Source organism: Crocodylus siamensis, chromosome 2 (genome assembly GCF_052110815.1).
Source record: "Crocodylus siamensis isolate JL-2025a chromosome 2, ASM5211081v1, whole genome shotgun sequence".
Classification (NCBI taxonomy): Eukaryota; Metazoa; Chordata; order Crocodylia; family Crocodylidae; genus Crocodylus; species Crocodylus siamensis.
The window spans coordinates 13576943-13596351 of record NC_143396.1 but is presented as its reverse complement, the minus strand read 5'-3'; the positions used below and the strand labels follow the sequence as shown (position 1 = coordinate 13596351).

General features: G+C 47.8%; 1 protein-coding gene across 3 annotated transcripts in view; it reads right to left on the bottom strand.

The window, feature by feature from the left end:
• Positions 1–19409, bottom strand: part of REEP1 (receptor accessory protein 1) — a 96761-nt gene that overhangs the window by 39193 nt on the left and 38159 nt on the right. For all 3 annotated transcript variants that reach the window (XM_090035345.1, XM_090035343.1, XM_090035344.1), the window contains exons 2-5: positions 14826–14898; positions 10057–10133; positions 6954–7074; positions 5600–5713 (exon numbers count right to left, since the gene is read on the bottom strand). In XM_090035345.1, the coding sequence (XP_089891471.1) occupies positions 5600–5713; positions 6954–7074; positions 10057–10133; positions 14826–14898 (385 nt within the window). The remainder of the gene's footprint in view (positions 1–5599; positions 5714–6953; positions 7075–10056; positions 10134–14825; positions 14899–19409) is intronic.

Below are 19409 nucleotides of genomic sequence, written 5' to 3'. Positions count from 1 at the left end.
CAGAGCCGATTGGAGCGCAGGCCGGCGGTAGGAGGCAGGCAGAGCCAGTGCTGTGCTCCAATGGCGCTGTGCGCCAGTCCCAGAGTGCAGCTCAGCGGCAGGAGGCAGGGAGAGCCACGGCTCCCCGCTGGGCTGAGCCACGTGGGGCTGCAGCCCTGGCTCTCCCCTGTCTCCCACCACCTGGCTGGCTGCTTCAAAATTCAAAACATTTTGAAACGTTTCGAAGCCCTTCATTTAGTTTTAATTTTGCTGTTTCAAGCTTGAAACAAGTTGAAACAGCATCGAAACGAAACAACTGGCAAAATTTCCCAGGGCCCTAGTATTTAGGCACCTAACTGCCACTGAGCTAGGTACTCTGAGCCATGATGCCTTTGCTGGGTACCTGAGAGGAGAAAGTTCATTGTAGACAGAGGACAAACTGGACCAAGCATGTATCCTAGATCAGGGACTGACTGTCTTTTCCTAAAGCCTAATCCAAAGCTCAGGAAGGCCTAGGGTCTCATTTCATTGAATTCATTGGTCTCCAGGACAGGACCTAAATGTTCTTAGGGAGATATGTACAGACTCAATTCCAAATTCTTTGATTTGCATGACTGGTGCCTTCAGCGGATAGCTGGAATTATTGCTCGCTTTGGCAGGATTACAACTCATATTCTCACATGCATGAAAGGCTCCTGAACCATTTCTCAGACATATTTCACACAAATGGGCTTTTCATTAAAGCTGGTCATGCATGGCTGCTTTCTCCCCTTTGGGTTTTTATTCCAGGATATTGTGACCACAGCAAGCAGCTCTCTGCACCACACTCCCCATTCACTACCAACATCTGAATTGCAGCAGCTCCTAATACACCGATTCTGCTAGGGGCTGTGCAACCAGTAGGCTGATGGGCCCAACCCAAAAGAGATTGGAGTCTCTGAGGCTAAACCAGAGACAGAGACAACCTACCGTAAATGCTTGGGTGGTGACACAACCTCCTAGCTGCCTGGTCCTTTCTATGTCTTCCCAAACAGTAATGATGAGGGAGACAGGAGTGACCACAAGAGCTGCCTTCCAGGTGGGCAGGGGCTGACTGCAAGATGAATTTTTTGATCTCTAGCACAGGGATGGTTTATCCAATGGCGGTAGAAAGTGGCACATGGAGTGCTGGTCTCAAAAAGCAGGAGCTTGAAAGAGTGAATACATAGGGAGCCACATGTAGAGGTGGTGCTGGGATGGTTGGGGCATTGGGCCAGGAGGGATGGAGGGGCAGAGCTGGTGCAGCAGGTACTGGGCAGGTCAGGGCAGTGAGGGAGGGATCTGGCACCTGTGTTTGGGGGTTAGCTGTCATTGCAGTCAAGCCATCAGGAACTTGCCCCCATATTTGTCCCAGTTTCTTCACATTGATAATCCAGTTCTCTTACCCAAGCCTTGCTGCTGCCACTTTAGTGCCCAGGCTGGGCCTCATTTCCAGCCCCACTGCTCATCTGAGCCTCAAGTTCCCCCATAACAAGAGCTTGCCCAGCCAAGCAGGGCCCCCACCCTGCCTTGCTGCTCCAGCTCCTGCTAAAAGGGGAGATGAGAAGGAGAGAACAGGAGTCCTTTGCTCCTGGGGGCTGGCTCCTATCCTCCAGGAACACTTTTTTTCCTTCCTCTGTCATGGTGCTGTGGGAGTGGAGGGTGCTTGAAGCCTTGGCTTTGTGGAGGGCAATGGGCTGAAATCAAAGTTGCAAATTTAGACTGCAAATTTATTTCATCATCAACTCACCGAGCCACAAAGCATTAACAAGCCTGAAGGCACAATGTGTGTCAGGCTGTCTGATTGCTGATAGGCTTATGGTGCCTCAAATGGGACTGTGCTCTGGGACTGGAATACTGCCCCATGGGGGCAGGACCAGCACTAGGCTTGGGGCGCTGGCAAGAGAGCACCTGGCTGACACTGTCTCCGCTGAGAGATCATCGTTCTGGAGCAGGTAAGCAGAGGCAGGGTGGCAAAGAGTGCTGGAAGCCCCAAGAGGCCCTCAGCCTGCCTTGCAAGTGGCCCATCTTCTCCGCTTGTCTGGGCACAACTGTTGGTTTTTATAACATAAATGGTGTCCCGTTAGCCACAAGCACAGGCCCCATACCAGACACCTAGCAAAGGCCAGTGGGGGAGCTACAGTAGTGAGACAGGATGTATATGGAGCATCTGCTGTACAGATGTGTACAAGACAATCTGCATACAAGGCAAAAGGTTACAGGTGGCTACAGACAGGTGGGAGTGCAAGGAGTCACGCTGTACATATGAGCTAGTGCACCAGAGACAAAGAAAAGCCCAGGGCCAGGCATTTCCCCAGATGTCCAAGTACTTACCATATTCCTTCAAAGAGATTTGCTTTTTTAAACCAAATATTTCTTCTACAATTGGCCTACATTTTTAACTCAAGTGAAAAACAAAAGTAGAATAATACCACAGAGGTATCGCAGAGGCTGTGTGTTTATAAATGTGTCTAAAGTTAATGTTTTATTTGTTTCTTAAACTGAGACCTGGAAAATGTGGGAATGGCTCCTTAAATTCAAAGGAATATGTTAGATCTGAGACCACTTGAGCCGGCCGCATGTGGCAGAGGACAGTAGGAGCTACGCTGATTTAAACTAGCAGAAGAGGAGCCAATCTTTAATATCATGGTAGTGGATTTTTTTGGCCTGTTACTCAAGATGAAGCAGGCAACAAGACAGTTCCTTGCTTTCTCTTCTGGTAAGGCCCTCTGGGAGCTGCAGGGACTTCCTACTTCTGAGTATCAGGCTGCATCTCTGCAGTCTAATACGGATTTAGGAACCTGACTTTATCCTAGGGGCTTTAATATGAGTATGTTAAAGATGCTTTCCCTGCCTATGCTAGCTTGTTAATGTACTAGCCATTAGCTAGCATAGAAATCCAAGCACAGAAACACCCGGTGTGAGTACTGGAGTGGGTAAATGAAATAGGAAGTAGGGAACTTCCTAAGCACAGTCACTAGTGACTAGTGTGTAATGGATTTCTCCTGAATGGCACTGCTCTGAGTCCACATTTTTAGCTCTATAATATTCAAGTAATTACAATTTGCCATACCCCTACAATGGTGGACAGGTATTATACCAGCTTATCATCTGAATATGGCAAAGTGAGGGAATGACTTGTCAAAGGTTATGCACCAAATCAGCAGTGGAACCCAGGAGTCCTGACTCACTCTGTGTCAGAGCCAGAAACAGAAGAGAGCCATAGCCCTGCTTCAAGATGCCGTAATTCAGTACAACAGATCATCAAACCATTGTCCTAAGACAGGACGTAGATAAAGCTCACCAGTTATACGTACATAGTCTGGCCTAAAACATTATCACTACACTGGGCTCTGAAGTGCATCATGTGGCAATGGCAGAGAATCTTAGGCAAGGCTGCTTTCTTCTCATGTTGAACAAGGAGCTTCACTGGATGCAGAAGAGAAGGACGAACCCCAAACTACTCTTCCCTCCTCTATTTCTCTGCATACCTTTTTTTTTCTTATAGCCCTTCCTAGCTGCCCTCCTGTCTGGCTTCTTGTCCTCCTGGCTCTAGCTAAGTTGGCCATCTATCTGACCAGGATGGAGGCTCCAGCTGGGAGGACCTGCAGTGATTGTCTTCTTGTCCCTCACTTGCACACATTTCCCGGCAGAGTTTCACTGGGTGGCATCCACTGGTTACTTCGATTTGTTTAAGGGCCAGTAGGCAGTGGCTGGTGTGCTCTGCTCAGTGTTCCCCCCTGGCGCGCTTGCTATTAACCTTTGACCTGCACTCCTACCTCTGTTCTCACATTTTTTGTCCCACAAAATCTGTTGTTGCGTCTCTAGAAGCCTAATTAAGGCTAAAGTTTTCCTAGTGGGCCTAGGCCTACTGGCTTCCTCCTGCTCTGCAGATCTTCACAAGGTGGACAGTAAGCAGTTTTCTGCTCCTTTGCTCAGGGCCGGGAGGGAGAGGTGGGACACAAAGGCTTTGAGCCACCTTTGTACTTCCATAATCTGGGGCTGCTTATTCCCATGTGTAAATCAGAGCAGCCTCAGGGCTGTTCTAAATTGCACGCTGCTTCCTCTGCAGACACCAGATGGTATACATCGTCCAACTACAAGCACCAGTGTAGCGCAACAAAGGCAGCGCATAGATGTGGGGAGGGGGGGCAGACTTCTGTCCACCTGAAGGTTCCTTTGTTGGCAAGTTGGCCAACGTAAGTGAGGGGTCAGCCTCATGCGCCCCGCTGTTTCACATAGCCGTTGTAGTTTCTGCAGTACTGACAGCTTCACATCAGCTCAACTTCTGCAAAACTGCAAGCTGGGAACCCTATAAGAATCTCTGGCTTTGTATGGAACCCCTTGGGTTAAAGCAGGTATTACTGTAACATCACTTGTGCATGTCAGATTCAATACAATACACTCTTCTGCTTTGCACTCTTGAGCACTTTCTATATGAGGCTCTCAAAGCACTGTACACATTCATACACCTGGCCTCACAAACTCCGTCACACAGGAAACAACTACTCCCATGTTGCAGGTGAGGCAATCGAGGCATAGGGAGATAAAATGACATGCCCAGGATCAAAAAAGAAGTTTGTGGCAGAGCCAAGGAAAGACTCCAGGTCTTCTGACTCGCAGTCATTTGTCTTAACTAGAACAGCATTTCATTCTTTCTACAAATTGCTGCTATCCCTCTGTGAAGACTTGTTTAAGGGCTAGCTTTTTGCACTGGATCTACACAACGATCAGAGTGTAGGAGCACACAGTATGCCACAGCAGATGAGATCATCTTTCCCATGCATCCAGGTTCCTGTCTCCAGAAGTGACCAACACCCACTGGTTCATGAGAATGTGATCTCCCCTTTACCCCAACAGAATGCAGAATATCAATAATGCATAATAATCTGCATATTAATGCATATTTATAACAGGGCACTGCGTGTACCGTAAGGGAAGGCATCCTTCCTGATACCACAGGGAATCATGCAATGGCCAGAAGCCCCAGGCCTCAGTAGTCTGCCATTAGTCTCCATATGAGAGGCTGTTAAACTTATTAAGAACACAACAGGGTGATTTCAGGCCTGGGTTTGGATGTCGTGTCCCCAGATGGACCTATAAACAGGTGCATGGAACAATTTGGCAGTTGAGCTTTGATTCACCTAATGGGGTCGGTAAACAATTTCCCAAGCCAATGCTAACTGGTTCTGTGTATAATTAGTCGCAATCACTCCTAGCGATATAATTATACATTGTGAAAGGGGATGCTGAGATGATGAGCAGCGCTTGCCAGTGCTATTGGCACCATCAGGAGGGTAGCATAAATGACTGAGGCAGGGCTTCATAGGAGCTGTGGATGGCACTGAGAAAAGGCCTCCACCTTTATAATGCATTAACCTCTTTGCATGAGTTTACCCCCTCCTGCACAGGCTTTGTCTTGTATACCGTCCGCATCCCAACATGCACCTGTGGGGCTGGTGGACAGGGGGCAGGGATGTAGGACTGTCGCCAGTGAAAAAAATTCAGATTCCCCTCAACTCTCTCCCTCTCCATGACTGCTGTTGGTGGGTTGAGACGCTGACATCACCACTGCACCCTGTGCTTTCCCAGCGCTGGTTACCTTGGAAGCTGCCATCACCGCTGCCGTGGCCGCAACATTCAGCCCCCGCTTCCCGAAGTGCACAAGGGCATCGTAGCTGCGGTCTTTTGCTTGGACAAGGCAGTCATCGATTTCCTGTCATGCCAGACAAAAAGCATGAGGGGGATGGTTCAGTTATTCTGGGTCAGGAGGCAGATACTTCCCACCCTCCTGCTTCCTGCAGAGGAGCATGAAGCCAGCAGAAGAAGAGGAAAAGGGCATTGCAGGCAGAAATAACCTGGATAGAGACCCTTAGGTGTTGCTCTTGTCCTGCAAGACAAGAGCACTGGCCCCATAGGGCTCACTGGTTCTTGGGTAAGAAGGTGTTAGCCATGCTTTGAGCTCACATGCCATTCACTGTGCAACACAGTAGTCACTAAAATAGCCCCCATGGCCACAGGAGACTGGATGGTAATGGGTTATGGATGCTTTAAGTGCTGGTCAGAGGTTAGCAGTGCCCAGAAGGATTTTTGCTCTGATTTTGGCCTGTGTTAAGGGATTCAGTCCACTTCCTACAGGGCAACAGCCCATGATCCCAACCCGCCCATCTCACCTGCATGCAATCTGAGTCCAAAGGGAAAGGAGCAGGAGGAATGAGCACCCTCAGCCCTGCAGAAGTAGCCCCTCTACAACAGCTCTGTATGGCCTATGCTGTGGCTAACCCCAGCTCCTGCCTCTCTTTGATTTAAATCTCTTAAATTTTTTTTAGCAGTCTTCTTTAATTTAAATCTCAGATCTGCTCAGATCTGGGCATGGCAGCTCAGTCCTTTTATACAGCATTAGCTACCGCAGGGATTAGCACGCAGCAGCATCAACTGAAGCCCTCACTAACCTCATGATGACTAGTCTGTGTGACCATGATCTCTATTATACCTGCTTTATGGATATAGGAGATGGCTTGTCTCCAGGTCTTCAGCAGACCAGTGAACAGAGCCAAGGTGTCCCATCTCACAGGCCCCATAACGCTAATGCCTCCCTCCCACCTGAAGCAGGCAGCACTTCCAGAAATGACTCTCCTGCTTCATTTGATCAGTGCATCCCCAGCTGCGATGCTTGCCAACCCGTTTCTGCTGCCATTGTTTTCAGGGTGAACAGAAAATATCCATCTGCCACCCTCTGAACTCCCACTGAACTCCCCCAATGCACAGACAAGTGACAACAAATGAGTTCACCAGACAGACATACAACAGAGCAAAAAAGGAGATCATCAGAGAATAAACTACGACATGGACAGTAAGGTGGCAACTCCCAATCCTCTGAGGGAAGTCGCTGACAGAAGGATGTAAATGCCCAGCTGTCTGTGGGAGCCACCCAGGCTCAGAGCACCTGCAATTACCTTTTCTTTTGAGGACAGGGTGGGGTGTACAAACTTTCTGTACAGAAGGCTGGAGCCCTTCGTGTATGGAGACAGCAGCCAGGCTACAAAAGCTATTTTCAGTTCATAGTAGAATGGAAACCTGCAGGAAAACAAAAAGGGAATGAACCTGATTGAGCCCCTGCTCCCATGACCAGCTCAGCTCAGTTAAGGACAGGCAGGTTCATAGCCTGGAGGGCTTTCTGTTTCCAGGGATCCTTCATACCTACCCACTTTTCCCCCCCATTACTTCCCTTTCTCCTCCCCAGCTCTGGCCAAGGGCAACACTTTTCCTTCCAGCCATAAGCGGTGCCAGGACTCCTGTGACTAGAAGAGTCTCTGTGACATGATAGAAGGAGCTGTCTCCAGTCTCCCCAGCCGCTACAGACCTGGGGAGCTGGGAGGGAATAACGTAGTTCCTAACACAGCCACCACCAGGCTCCAAACTAGCCTCCTATCTTCGTCTCTCTTTCTGCTTTCAGATAATAGTATCCAAGTAGAATCCAAATGTGGTCCTTTTTGTATGGTGCAGGAATTGTTTCATTATCTGTGCTTGTCCAGTATGCAACGCAATAAAACCCAGTCCTCAATGGGGACTTTGGGCACTACCACGATATACAAAAAAACAATGGGACATGTTCTAGATATAATAGCAGGTATTAGCAAGGTGCCTCTCACTATTAGGTTCTTTCAATTCTTGTACTTCGGTACAAAGCCTAAGGGTGAGTGTTAGTCCACTGGCTTTGTCTTGAAGTCATTCTTTCAGAAACTCTGCTCAACACAGACTAACAAGACGTGGTACCACATATAATCAGTGGACTGACACTGAGTCCCAAACCATTAAAAGGACACTTCTTATCTACCCAGCTAATCCCACTTTCTTTCTTTGAGGCCAGATTCTGAGATGTACTTAGTACTTTCAATTTCCTTTGCTCTCAAAGTGGGCAGCGCTTTGCAGAAATAGGCCCTTGGTAAGGTATGTGTAAGGGCTAGGGCTAGATCCAAAGCCTACTGACTTCACTCATTTTCAATGGCTTCAACAGGCTTTGAGTTAAGCAGGCCCTATAAGAAAGAGGAAGGAATATTTCCAAACTTGGGGGCCTAAGGTAATTATGGCCACCCTTAGGTGCCTTATCAAGTGACCCGAACCAAAGTCAAACAAAGACAACTGGCATTATTCCACTAACTCTGGGGACTGCTTTTGGCAAAGACATTGTCCCTTTCCTCTAAACTACTTACACATACAAAAAAAGGGACAGAGTACCCATTGTAGGACCACATAACACAGCCTGCTGTTGTAACCTGCTGGCAGGCATGGTTTGCAGGGTCCGTTGTGCCAGATCCACAAAGGTTATAACCCTCTTGTAGTCCACGCCTAGAAAAGCTGTGCTGTTCAGCTCAAGGTAGCATTGCTTGTGCTTCCAGCTCAGCAGGACCGCAGCAAAATCCCATGTGCTCATCAGGATGGCAGTTCCCTAGCTCTGGTTGCAACAGATTCATATGCTCTGTGGCTTAGGCACAGAAAGGGTCCTGTGCCACACACTCACCGATGGATTATGCTGGAAGATAGCAAGCTTTACAAGGGTGGAAGAGTGAAAGTCTCACTGGCCATATTGAGATGAGCATGGCCGTGCAGTATGTGGTGTTGCAAACACTTCTGCGGTGCCACATACCGTACATTTAGATGTTCTTCATGCTGCAAGGGTGCACTGCCCATGTGTGCACTGCTCCGCTTTTCTTTTCCATGGGTTTTTTTGACCCTTGGATATCCAGGAGTCAAAAAAACCCATGGAAAAAAAGTAGAGCAGCGCACACACAGGCAGCGTGCACCACTCAAAAGCTGAGCCAAGCCACCCGGAGTCATACTCTGGCTGCCAGCCAGGCTCCGCATGGTAAAATTGCTGCTGCCTCAGCCCTGGGAAGCCTCCAAGACCCCAGGTAAGGCTCCTGGAACCAGCCCAGTGCCAAACTTGCCACGTGCCAAAGCACACATGGCACAGGCATTCCCCAGGGGCAAGTACTGGCAGCATAAGGTGTGCTGCTAATACTTGTCCCTGGGGAACCAAATGTCCATGCTCATCTGGACATGCCTGCTGGGTGCATCTACACAAGGCACCTGCTGCACAGTAGACTAATTAGCTGTGCAGTAAACATCTCAGCATCTACACTTGAACCCCTATGAGGCTGGAATAAACTAATTTACTCTGCAGCACGATGGTACTTTAAAATAAAAGTATTATCCTGCTGTGGAGTAAAAAACTCTGCAGCAGCACACATGTAGATGCTGCCTGGCTGGCCAGGGCATGAGGGTGCTTCAGTGCAGGGACTGCCTGCCAGCTAGCCCCACACTGAAGCACCCTTGTGCCCCAGCCAGCCCCTCTGCCGCACGTTGTGCCGGGGGAAGCAGCCCTGGGCTGGCGGGCTGATCCCCAGAGCCCCTGCCAGCTGGGATTGCTCTGGCCTGGCTCAACATGTTGCACATGAATAAACTCCAGAGCTTATTGCATCTGGGCACATGATCAAACAGTGCACCCAGGAGCAATAAACTCTGGAGCAATAAGCCCTGGAGTTTATTTCTGCACAGTAATAGCATGTGTAGATGTGCCCACTGTGGTTTATCTTCCTCTCCTATCTCTGCAAGTTTCCACTTCCCTTTCTCTCTCTCTTCCTGCTCCCTCACTCCCTTCCCTTCTCTTCTCCCTCACATACACAGAAAACTTTCCTTATGCTGGTCTCTACCCCCCTCCAGTAGCCAGACTCCTTCATAAGGGCTCAAAACAGCAGCAGACTGCCAGATCAGCTCTCTGTGGACAGTGACAAATCTTCACCAGATACTATCTCACAGTCCAGCTGCCCTGAAGTTACTATTTCCCACCCTTCCTTCCCCTGCCCCCATCCCCCAATTCTGGCAGCAATGGAAAAGGAAATGTCAATCCTCCAAGCAAAACACCCTGTGCACCTGGCATGATTGACCCCCTGCTCAGGAAACGGCCTAGCATTGTGAGCCTCTCTCTCTGACCCTTTTTTCCCCTTATAAACATTTCCGTTTTTCATCCCCACCTCATTACTGCTGCCCTATGCTCACCAGCAAAGAAAGATGTCGGTGAATGTCTCTGCCGTCGTGAAGAGTGCAAATATGATCCAATACATCATCCATTTGACCTGTGAAGAGACAGCACTCACTCAAGTCATGTCATTTTACCCTGGGGATCTCCATAGCTTGCCCTAGTCACAACAGCCAAGGGCACCATTGCTGACATAGCAGGCAAACATCAATGTATTGATTTAACAGCTGGGGAGAACTTCAGAGATTTTGCCAGGGGTCACTCAGCAAATTGTGACCTGTACCTGAGTACACAATTCCAGCTCTGTTATGTCCATATCTAAACGGAGGACCTCTGGGGAACCTCTAGTTCCAGATAGAAAGAAGGTGTATTAATGATTCACTCAGTCACACTCCTCCCACCGAGTAGTACCAGCCTGTCCAGAATGGCTGGTGCTGAGTGGTGCTGCGGGAAGCCCTGCATCCGCATCCCCCACACCTCTTTGCTGTGACACTGTCTTCTTCTACTGGGCCACTCATCATCATGCGATTATAAAAATCTCTGGTGGGCCCACATCTTAAATACTGTATGCAGTTCTGGTTCCCACATCTCAAGGATGTAGGAGAACTAGAAAAGGGACTGAGAAGGGCAACCAAAAGGATCAGGCGCATACAACACTTGGCATACTAGGAGAGGCTCAAAAGGCGATAACTTCATTTTGGAAAGAAGGAAGAGGGAGGGATGTGACAGAGGTCTATAAAATCATGAAGGATGTGGACCAAGTGAACAGGGAACTGTTGTTCACCGAGTCCCAGAATACTAAAACTAAGATGCACCCGCTGAAATTAGTAGAACTAACAAGAGAAAGTAGTTTTTTTTAATGCACAGCATAGATAACTTGTGGAAGTATTGCCACAAGAGGCGGTAGAGGCAGATAGCATAGCCAGGTTCAAAAAAGGGACAAGATAAATTCATGGATGATAAATTCATAAATGAATATTAAACATAACAGTTGATGTTTCCTTTGGCATCTCTAAACCAATAAAGGTGGATGCCTGGGAGGATACTGAATAGGGGATAAATCACTCTAGATATTTCTGATTCAGTGCTCTCCCTGTATAGCATCCACCCTTGCCCCTGTTGGAGACAGGATACTGGGCTGGATGGACCATTGGTCTGACCCAGCATGGCACGTCTTATGTTCTTATATAGATTGATGAATCCACTGCAGCTGACATGAACTGAGCTGGATCTTCTAGCTCCAGTGGACTAGTTCTAGAGATTAGGATAGTAATAAATAGGCTCATCTACTTCTGTAAAGAGCAAGCAGTCACTAGAGGGAAACATGCTCTGGGTTACAGATACAAAGCTAAGGTTCTACTGACGCTCATCAAAGATCCCAGGGTACTTTTCACAACAGTATAGATGTTAGTCCTGGAGTCTTGTACAAATCCCTATTAAGGTAATTACATTTGCCTAATACACAGAGACAGGAAAAGATAGCCAAGAAAAGATTAGGGTTATCTGCCTCTTACATGACTCAGGCAAACGAAAGAGGCTTTGGAGGCTGCAGTCTATGTTGCTGTGTTTTAATGAGGGAATTGCTGTGTTTTGGTTTACTCTGGAAACTTTTGTGATTGAACAAGAAACTGTGTCCTGAAGCAGAGACTCAAAAGGCGTGTAAGTATGTAACTGGGGAGTGAACTCAACCCCCACCATATCCCTTTGCAGTTGCAACAGTCCTCTTCCTAGGTTCCCACTGAAATGGTGGTGTACTATCACTGCACTGTGGCATTACACCCCAGACAGGGTTCCTTTGAGATGGGTAGAGCAATCCCTAAATACCAGAGCTGCCAGGGAATCATGCTTTTATCCTGTGACAAATTCTGATGAAAACAATTTTGAGCTTTTGTTTAAAAATCTGCAAATATAAAAACTTTAGGGGAGTTGGCAACCCCAAGCCAAAATTTTGGTTGGCTGGGCAACATGTTTGCCCAAATCAGCTGAACTGTTTCATTTGTCTGTCCTCCCCAGAATTAATTATTGGAGAAAAACCTTGAAAAAATGTTATTAAAAACTGAGATTCTCTGTGGATCCAACCTAAGGCATGTATTAGTTAAAGGAAAAAAAATCACAGCCTGGCTGACAGTTAAACTGAACGCAGGGTAAGGGTGCACCTCATAGACCAACTAAATCAGAGATGTATATATTTCTATAAGCAATACCTTACTTCACCAGGTGCATCAAATGCACTTCGTCTTATTTAACCTAGAAGGTGCAACTCTACATTGCCTTGTCTGACTACAGACTAACACGACTAACTCTCTCTCTCTCTGCTCATAGTTATACTGAAACAACTTTCAAGTGTAGACTAGGCTTTGGTTAAAGCTCTAGAGCAAGGGTGAAAAACTCATCTGAGCTGCCTGGCTAGATCTGAAGCCCTCCTCATGGACTGGATCCAGACCCCGTGGTGATGCTGGGGTGAGCAGTGGGATAATGCAGCCATCATTCACATCCCCTACTGCCCAAAAACATGCCCAGTATGGCTCCACAGTGGCAAACTGGTGGCAGGCCCACTCCCACTCACCCTGCCCCTCTGGGAGCCACAAAGACTGGATGAAATGGCTTGAGGGATGAAATCCAGCCTGTGGATTCCCCACCCCTGCTCTTGAAATGAAAATAGTATTATTTGCCACTAGTAATGTTATCTGAACTGCCAGAGAAACAATGATTTTTTCTGATATCTTTTATTGAACCAACTGTACAGCTGGGAGAGCTGCTGGACAAGCTAGGAAGGGCACTTTATGCCCTAAGGCAGGGGTTGCCAATGTTTTTCGGCAGAGTGCCAAAAATGCCCACAACCTTGACTTGTAAGATGTTGGCATGCCGGGGCAAACGGCAGGGGAGCCACAAGGGGCCTGATCCTTGTGGCAATGCAGTCCTAGCCCATTCCCTGCCATCCTCCCCAAGGCGTGCGTGCCAAGCAAAATGCCTTCACATGCCACACTCTGGCACCCGTGCCTGTGGTTGCCTACCCCTGCCCTAAAGCTTGTCCAACAGCTCTCCCAACTCTACAGTTGATCCAATAAAAGGATCTCAGACAATGCAATAATATGCCTCTCAGATATTGCTTGGACCATCCTGACTACAGCAATGCTCCAACTTACTGAGCTGCCTGCACGTTCAAAGGGAAAATCTGTCCCCTCACATTTTGCCGCAAATACTTGGCACGGGAGGCAGGGCCCATCTGGTTTACTTCTCACACTCTAGACAAGTTAATGGCTCCCTTTATCAAGAACAGGCAGAGGAGAGCCTGAAATCTTAACAGCCACTGTGGTCACAGCTCTGGCACTGCACGGAGCACAGCAGATACTTATCAGTTATCACAGCCATTAGCTGGATATGACACTGGGTTTTTTTCCTCCCCAGAATGCTGACAGGGTGGAAGAGAAATTTCCAAGGGCTCAGCAGGTCCAGTGTAGGGGGCTTAGATGTAACACAAGATTGTGTCTGTCCTGCCTGTCACAGAGGGGTTAGACATCATGTCCCCACTGCTCAGGCAACACAGCAATAAAGCCACTCTAGGGATGTGCCCCCACAGCAACTCTGCATCTGTCATGATTGAGAGCAGCTGTGGGGAGCACCCAGGAGTGGCACATGCAAGCAAGAGAAGGGGCTTGCTAGGAAGTGCCCCTTTCTAAAGGCACCAGAGAGAAAGTGTAAATGCACCCAAGAGGATTGAGGTGCTCCCACACCCCACTATCACTACCAAAAGGCAGCAGCCCCTGCCATGGGACATGACAACCCAGAGAAGTTCTCCGAGGAAGACTGGGCAGCTACATTCAGTCACCCCACACCTATATGAAGAAGCCAGTCCACTAGGATAGGTGTCTGTGGACACAGCTCAGGATCCTAAATCACCTATAGGGGAGGTTAGGGAGAGCAGCTGAAAGTTCACAAGCCTGCTGAAGTGGCTTGATTTTATGTATCTCCCCTTAAATTAAACCAGCAAAACCCAAGCACCTTTGAGTTCTGGGTCCTAAGCAGCTTTTGAGACCAACTATCCTATTATTCTGATTACACATCTATCTTTCCTTTTTCTCCAAAAAAGCCATAAAATCATACATGGGGTCAAGCACTGGCAGTATTTAGTGAAGGCAATATAAGTCAGAGTGTTTTTCAATTTTTATGTTAGCCTTCTTAGTGAATTTAACCCCTTGCAGTCCTGTTTTAGATTACTGGACTTTCCTATGGGATTTGGTAATGACAATAATAATTCCAGGACTTTATATGCAGTTGTTCACTATTATTCAGGGAAAAACCTGAAATTTCCATTTTAATTGGAGCCGAAAATGTAGGGGCAACTGATAATCCAAACAATGCACCATATTGGTAGGAGCGGGCAATTATTTCAGGTGGAGGGCCACTTACTGAGTTTTGGCAAGCCACCGAGGGCCACATGACAGGCAGCCAGGGGCAGATAAATATTAATTTTCTAAATTTTTCAGGGGCCCACAGGCCAGATAGAGTGGCCTGGCAGGCCGCATCCAGCCCGCGAGCCACATTTTGCCCACCTCTGGTATAAGGGAACTATGTAGGAGCTAAAGCAACATTTCAAATGGCACATCAAGTCAATGGCAAAACTAGGAGCAGAAACCAAGTCTCCTGAGTTCAGTATTGTAACCAGGCTGTCAGGTCACCTTGCCCGTAAGCTAGGTTTCCACCAGCCCAGGTTCACCACAGTACAGGCAAGTAGAATGAGCAGCAACCATAAACAATACATACCCCAGAAACAATCCCCATTACTTACATATTCCTTAATATCCTTTGATTTTACAGCCTTGTAGGAATAATACGCAGGGTAAAGAGTGCCGAATATGAGCCTGAAACAAAACAGAAATGGAGTGAATTGATTTTCTGTCACAGGGCAGTATTTTTTCCTTCTGTTCACTGTATTTTTTGAAGCTGCAGAAAGCATCAGGATTTGATTTGGGACCAGTGTTACAGCACAGGATTCATGCTGCATCATTGACTATAATGCCATTGGCATAAATAGGAGGCACAATGAGACTTAAATTCCTTTCCCCTTTTAGAGCAAATTCAGTGGCTGCAACTCTTGCGGCTGTTACATTGAACAGACCCAGCCCAAAGGAACCTGTCAGAGAGGTTCCACCTAAGTGTAAAAATGCAGCAGAACAAACCAACAGGAAAACATACATCTGATTTGAAAATAATCTCCCACGACACAGCAAAGAGGGTATGCCACGTGTTTGAGGAAACCCTTTCTCTCAAATACCCACGCCCTGCTCCAAAATGTTGGCAGGTGAGAAGACAAAATGGATCTGACTGCATTAAGAGCTGGACCCTGGACCGAGAGCTGTGTAGGAGGAGCCCTGCACCCTTCTGTTGAATCCACTGGGTGCAGGTATCTGACCACATAAATCTGACTGCAAGACTACATATAGCTGAAAAATCCCAACCTCTCAGGTTTGCTTTTCGGTATGGGAGAGACCCTCAGGTTCAAAAGTCACATCACAGTAAAGTAAAAGAATCTGTAACTTACACATAAATCCTTTCAGACTAAAAGCAGATTAATTTTTATACAAACTCCTTCCTGTCCCGCTGTTGTATGTGCAGCTTGTTCCTTTGATCATTTCTTTCAATCTGGGCCACAAAAAAACTCCAGTCAGTTCCACACTTGTTCTCAGTCCATTACACTCTCCGGTGGCACTGACACTGTGATGCTTGCACTAAAACCCCCAAAGGGAAATGCTTATTGGCTTAAAAGTACCTGTTTCCATTGGATTTCTCTTTCATTTCAGGTAAACATTTCCTGTGGTCTTAGGGATGGAAAATCTCATTGTTTCAATACCCAAATGGCCTGCCATTGTCTTTTCCATTTTGCTAATTGTTTGACAGCCAAGAGCCTCATAATTACATTTATATCCATTACATGCATGAGATATTAAAAATGTACACTCCCATATGCAATGCACCATTGCACTTCCTAAAGCTGCTCTCAAGAAGGCATTTAGAAGAGAATGGGGTGATACTGCGTCTTGATTTGCAAAGCAGTGACCAAGGACAATTTGCTTGCTATTCATCATGCTTACTGTAGCATAACTTAGCAAAACCCAAAGCACAAAGCAGACTTCAAAGACTTAGCCACAGACTCAGTATTTTGCTGAGGTTTTTTGCTGGCTTCTGCTGGAAATAGTGAACATAGGCATTATTTCACTCATCAGGGATGTCCGCATGCAGGGATTAGGCAGTATATTCAGAGAGAAGATTCTGGGAAACCACGCTCATTGTTCTCCCTTGAAATATCTTCACACACACAGGGATGCTGTTTCAGGCAGGGGAGGCACACAGACAATGGTCTGGTATCTACCCTGCCTTCTGACTGGATCCTGCTGTCACTGCAGTTCACAGCAAAACTTCCACTGAGAGTCGTGCTAGAAAGTCTGGTCCTACGTCAAGAATCAATGCTAAAAAAAGCAGAGTTCTGCCCAGGCTTGAAAAAACAACCCTGGGAGTGAATCATATGTTTGGCCTTATTTATGAAAGTGCCACATCTCTGTCCCATTCTACTTTCCTCCCCCCAGGCTGGCTGCTATCTCATGCTCTTGGTTTCCCGCTAATAAATTCCAGCAGCTGATGATTTAGATTTTCTTCCTCACTTTATGCTAATAACAGAAACCAAGGAAGTTGTCTATAGGGTCAAGTGAGTTTACAGGATCACTGGAACACAGCTCTATGCATAAGTGTATACAGTACACATGTACGCTTACTGGCACATTTATGGCAAACACTTGGAAAGTCTCCTGTAAGGGGAAGAAATCCCTCACTACTTTTTTATATGCAGGCCCAGGGATGCCTATTGGGCTGCTGTGCCCTATCAGTATGGATTATGTAATGCTTTTTTAGTTTTTCCCTGGCAGTGCAGGATGTGTGAGAGCATGGCCACATTGCTGCTGTAGACCAGACACTGGGTGAGAAGATCTGAGTTCTCTCCCTGCGTTCCCAACTTGCTGTGGGGCCCTGAGTAAATGCCTGGCCCTCTCTCAGGCTCAGTCTCTCAACAGCAAAATGGAAATAAGGGATATTTACCTGTTTTTTGTAAACCCCTCTGAGTTCGGTGGGTATGAGCTATTGTACAAGCCTGACTCAAAGTTTAGGTAGGTCACTGTTTTCACTGGGCTTTGTTTCAGGCACCTTAGGTATGAAACATTTAATTTATATGCACTCATTATTCTATCTTTCCTCCTCAAATCCTTCCTCCACAGCTGCTAACAGCACCCCCATGTTCCCCACTTTCCAAACTTCTTGCATGACTAAAATTGTCTTTGATTCTGCCTCTCGCCCATCCAGGCAGTTACCGAATCGTTCCTTGTGGGCATTGTAGAATCATAGAAAAGCAGGGCTGGATCCTGCTCATGGCAGGATTCTCCTTTTCTAAACCATCCTAATAAAGCATTTGCCCAACAAACCTGTTCTTAAAAACCTTGCAAATGACCCTCACACGCAACCAGGCACAATGGCAGGAACATCAAAAACACCTACCTTACCACAGGTAAAGCAGGGAGATGAGGGCACTGCCAATATCCTGCCACTGCAAGGACAGGAAGGATTTTGTTAACCTCATTCCTTTCTCTCTGTTTCTCTGCCTAAACCAACGTACAGGCCAGTCACCATTCACCTGCCTGGATTGCTTCTAATCTCTCTATCTTGCTGTCCAGCCAGCATGCAGCAGCTAAATCCTCTTTCTTCCCTGCTGCTTCAACCACAGGGCTCAACCCTTGACAGCCAAATCAAGTTTAAGAGTCTCATCTGTGCTTCCAAGTGTCAGAAAATGCTGCTCTTAGACTTCCATCCTGGACTCTTATTATATCTCATAATTGCTGGAACTGACTAGGAGCCCTCAATCTCAGGCCTCCTACAGTCTGGAACTGACGACATCCTGCCAATTTCAAGACCGCTATTAGAGCAGAGGTGGGCAATTATTTCGGCTGGCAGCCCACTTAACAGGTTTTGGTGAGCTGTTGAGGGGTGCACACATAAAATCTTTTAAAAAATATCATTTTAACAAATTATAGATAAACTAAAAATAATCAAACATCTACTATAATATATTTTAGCTTTGTTCTGAGTCCTGTTTTTTGAGTAATGTATATAGAGGCGGTTGCATAATAGTTTAAAATAAAGTCTTATTCTTGTATATCATGTGGGAGGGTGGGATGCATGTGGGGGGTGAGGCATGGGTGTGTGTACGTGTGTGTGGGGGGGTATGTGTGGGGGATGGAAGGTGTGCATGTGTGGGGGGCTGCCCATGGGGTATGTCCCACAAGCTGGTCGGGAGTGAGGAGAAAGGGGCAGGAGGCATGTGCAGCAGAGCTCGTTCAGGTGGTGCAATGCACGTACAGGTACAATCCATCCTCTCCCCCCCACATCTGACCGACAGATACACCCATGGTGCTCTGCATGGAGCTGTGCCTCACCCACTCCCACCAAAGGCAGACTGCGCTGCACTCTGCTGTGCTGCACTTCCACCTGTACCTGGCCCATGCGTGCCAACACCACAGTCCTGGCCCTAGCCAGCATGCACAATGCTGCTGTTGCAGCTGCCCAGGTACCACCTCCAGCATCACCTTCTCCTTCTGTCCCTGCAGTGTCACTCTGGGCAGCTAGTAGCTCAGGGAAGGACAGTGGCCATGGTGGTGCGAGCCAGGCTCCGTGTGCCCAATCAGGCATGATGAGTAGCTACCTGCACACAGCCAAGTGGAAGGTGGCCAGAAGCTGGAGCCTTGAGCAGTGGGGCAGAAGCCACCCAGCTGCAGCTTTCCCGCCGAGCACATGCTGCCCAGCACCTGTCCCCCTAGCTGCTGCTGCTTCCCCATACTACCTGCTGCCCGGAGGAGCACAGCAGAGGCAGGAGGAGATGCACAAGGAGCCACTGGAGGTAGGGGAAGCCGAGCACTACCCTGACGGCTGCAGCAGCAGAACTGTGCGTATTGGCTGGGGCCGTGGCTAGGGTGGTGCCTTGACACGCACAGGGTGGGCATAGACAGGAGCAGGGGGGGCTCGGCTCCATGCAGAACACTACGGGAGCAGCCACAGGCTGGATACAATCAATTGGCATACCAGATCTGGCTGGTGGGCCATATTTTGCCCACTGTATTGTTGTATAGAGGCACCAGGGTAAGTGCATAGCCTTTCTTCCAGTCCCCAGACTAAGCACTTAAATGGAGCACATGCTCCAAATCAGTTAAGACTATATGAGGGAAAGGCCCATGTGTCACTGTGGACAGCTCAGTAGAGCTGCCTGCTCCAGACAGCCCCATGTGGGCTGTGAGCACCTGCAGCGGGGAGCGCCGACCATAGGGCAGGCGAGGGG